This window comes from Monoraphidium neglectum, assembly GCF_000611645.1.
Source record: "Monoraphidium neglectum strain SAG 48.87 unplaced genomic scaffold scaffold04332, whole genome shotgun sequence".
In the NCBI taxonomy this organism is placed as follows: Eukaryota; Viridiplantae; Chlorophyta; class Chlorophyceae; order Sphaeropleales; family Selenastraceae; genus Monoraphidium; species Monoraphidium neglectum.
Genome location: NW_014009297.1, coordinates 1 through 3,459, shown reverse-complemented (window position 1 = coordinate 3,459; position 3,459 = coordinate 1). Strand labels below are relative to the sequence as shown.

The 3,459-nt window shown below is 65.3% G+C and overlaps 1 protein-coding gene across 1 annotated transcript; it reads left to right on the top strand.

Annotated features, from left to right (window-relative positions):
- Positions 1–1,675: 1,675 nt before the first annotated feature.
- On the top strand, positions 1,676–3,439 carry MNEG_14219 (RNA-binding protein, putative; the record flags this gene model as incomplete). The annotated part of the gene is made up of 3 exons (XM_014037309.1): positions 1,676–1,768; positions 2,025–2,157; positions 2,370–3,439. Coding segments are annotated over 3 exons (1,296 nt in total), but the record flags the coding sequence as incomplete, so codon positions are not given.
- Between the last annotated feature and the right edge of the window lie 20 nt (positions 3,440–3,459).

The window sequence follows — 3,459 nt, the reverse complement described above, 5'->3', positions numbered from 1 at the left end:
TGAGCCGTTTTGCTGTGCTGCCCACCCTTGTGCAACTGTCCTATCCTTGTGCAACTGACCATTGGCTGGCCTGGCCAGGCCAAATGGTCTGGTTCGTGTTTGCAGCACAGCTTGACCTGCTTGCATGCGGGGCATGCGAGGCAGCTTGTTCTGTCCGTCGTCATGTACACTATGATATAATACTACAGGCTTGACAACTCTTTCAAACCTTTTTTTGGTTCATATTGCACGGCGAGGCATCCGCCACAGTCATTGCCTGGTGTACATGGCGTGCCGCCATCTTCCTGATGAAGGCGTCATGTGGAAAACATGTGGTTGTTGACTGAAATTGTGTAGCTCTGGTGACAACAGAGGTCCTTGTGTTGTCGAGTGTGTGCAGGTGGGTCGGACGCATGTGGTTGCTTGTCACAGCAACAACATTGCCAATGTTGCGTCATGCAGCTCGCGGCCTCGGAGCCAATGGCCGCTGGTGAGAGCCGCTCGCCGAGTATCAGACTGGCTTCGGACTGAGCGCGGGCTGCCAATGACTGCCAGCTTGCTGCTGAATAACAGGGCAGAAGGTGTGGCAGCAGGTCTCACTTACCTGTTGTATGGCGTGAGCGCCTTTCCCTTCGGAGGGCACTCGTATGATTTGCGCTTTCGGGTCCTACGGCTCTATTTTTTGGGGGCTGTAAGCTCCTCTTTGGCGGGCACAAGCAAGCAGTGCTGTTTGGGCTTGAAGAATGCCAGCAAACACCAGTGATCCCAGGCAGCTTCTTGCCGGGTACAGGACGTTTGACCATGACGTGAAACACACCTCTTCACAGCACCCCGCCTCGGCCAGCACCCAATTGTTCACCAGTACAATGAACACCAGTACGTATGAAAAAATGGCACGGGCACCAAAAGCTTCCATGGGGGCCCTGTTTGGCATGTTGAGCAGATGCTACTGGCGTGCCAGGCTCAAGCTGACCAGCTAGAGCTTGCAGCCCTTGCCCCCCATGCACGACATCCAGGCGCTGAAGCCGCCGAGCTCAAACATCCCTTGCGCGCAGGCTTGCTGTAAACCTTCCAGAAGCTTTTTAGGTTAAACAGCTGGAGGTGACACCAGGACGCGGGCCATCCACGTCGATCATGTCGTTGTTCCTGTTCTCGCAAACCGATTACTCAGCCAGCGGAGAAACCGGGGTTCTAACCACGCCAAGGTATTGACAATGACTTTTGTTTCGTAGCTTCAGCGAGGACCACGGAAGAGCCTGCGAAGGCAAAAAGCATTGACGAAACCAGTGCGTGCACTCAAGAGCCCGAACGCAAAACTTGAGGCGCGTATATTTCTTCGTCGCGTCACGTGAGACAGCAGGACACGCGTAGGGCGCGGACGAGGCATCTCGATTGCTAGAGGTGAGCAAGTGCAGCTTGCACAGGCGGTGCGTGCGCCAATCATGGCATGAAACGCCTTCAGAGAACACACCGACTCTTTTGGCTCGGACAGCACGGCAGCAGCGCCTGCATCGCCTTGATCGCAGCGCCTTGTTTGAAGCAGAAATCGCCGTATCACCGTCTCAGGTGATAATTTAGCAACGTTTGATTTTATTGCTGCACGCTGCGAGGCCTGCAGGGCCTCCAGCGCTGATCCAACGAGTTAGGCGCTGCAATCTCGTGCTGCAGGCTCAAGGCCAAGGACGCGAGGCAGTGAATGCAAGACCCTGGAGGGGTGCCGGGGTGGCCGCCTCCAGGCCTCTTTGGCGGCCCGGCGTTCGGCCTGGAGGCGGGTGGCTACGGTTTACAGGTGCGCCGGCCTTGCCCGGGACGGTGCCTCCCCCACGCACCAACGGCATGTGGCCTTGCCTTGAACGGCATGCCTTGCAACGCTATGGCCGCGCGTGCGCCATGCCGGCACCTCGGTCGTGGCGCGCATGCGCCCGCGTCCCCAAGCGCGAGCGCCGGAACGGCAGGCGGGGTCGAGGGGTCTCGCGCCAAGCCCAGCGCGCCTCGCGCTTGCCCCCCTCCCGCCGCCCCCCTCCCATGTTCGCTCCCCTGCGCAGGGAGGGCAGCAGGGGCTGCCCCACAATCCGTCTGCCGGCTCCCTGGCGTCGCTACTGGACGGGCGACCGCTCGGGGATGCGGCAGCGGCTGCCGCGGCGCAAGGCCATCTCACCGGCCTCGGACTGCCTCTAGGTGCGCGCTGCCCTGCAGCAGCCTCGCGGCAGCCAGCTGCACCTGTCCAGCGATGGCGTTTCGAGGGCGCGCGTGACTGCGGGCGCGCCCATGACAACCGGCCGCGGCCAGGCAGGCGATCAAAGGTCGCGAAAGCGCTGGAAAGCCCGGCCGCATGGCGCTGACGCGCGCGCGCATGCGCATGCGGCTGTGACCCTTCCCATGACACGCAGGCGTGGCTGAGGGCGGCACGCCAGGCTCCGCGGCGGGGGGCGACCAGGCGTCCTCCCTGGGGCGCTTTGCAGCGCCCGACCTCGCATCGCCGCCGAGCGCGTCCGACCCCGCACCCCTGGGCAGCTACCCGGGCGCGCAGCTCTCGCACCAGCAGCTGCTCGCGGCGGCGGCGCCGGCGCAGCAGCAGTGGCGCGACGCGGCGGCGGCGGGGCGGCCGCTGCGCGGGCGCGTCGGGAGCGTCGCGTCCATCAGTGAGGAGGATCTGTTCAGCAGCACCGGCGGCCTGGAGATCGGCCACGACGCAGGTTCGGCCCCCGCCGACCCGCCGCCGCCGCACGAGGCGCTCGCGCCCGCCGACGCGCCGTCGCGGACGCTGTTCGCGCGAAACCTTCCTCCGGAGGTTTCGGACGAGGAGCTGCAGCAGCTGTTTGCGGCGCACGGGGAGCTGCGGTCGCTGTACACTGCTTGCAGGCACCGGGGTTTCGTCCTAGTCAGCTACTACGACCTGCGCGCCGCGGTGCGCGCCGCACAGCTGCTGCAGGGCACGCCGCTGGGCGGGCGGGCGCTCGAGATATCTTTCGCCGCGCCGAAGCCTGGCGCGGGCGTGCCCCGCGTCAGCGGCGGGGCGGCGGCGGAGGGCGGCGGCGGCGGCAGTACACCGCAGTCCGCGGCCGCGGCGGTGGGCGGGCAGCTGAACCAGGGGGTGATCGTGGTCTACAACCTCGACCCAGACACCACCAACGAGCAGCTGGCCTGGATATTCAATAGGTTTGGGGAGGTAAAGGAAATCCGGGAGGCCGCGGCGCGCGGCAATCAGAAGTTCATCGAGTTTTACGACGTCCGCCACGCAGCCGCCGCGCTGCGCGCGATGAACCGTGCCGAGCTCTCAGGCCGTGGCCCGCTGCCCGGCGGCGGCGGTGGCAGCGGCGGCACGCCGACGGCGGCCGCGGCGCCGGAGCAGCAGCAGGGCGGCGGGGGCGGCGGCGCGGCGGCGGCGCAGGCGCTGGCGATTGCGGGCGCTGCGCGGTCCGCGGCGGCGCGCGGCATGGTGCGGCCGGCATCGCAGGCCGTACTGGAGCAGCTGCATGC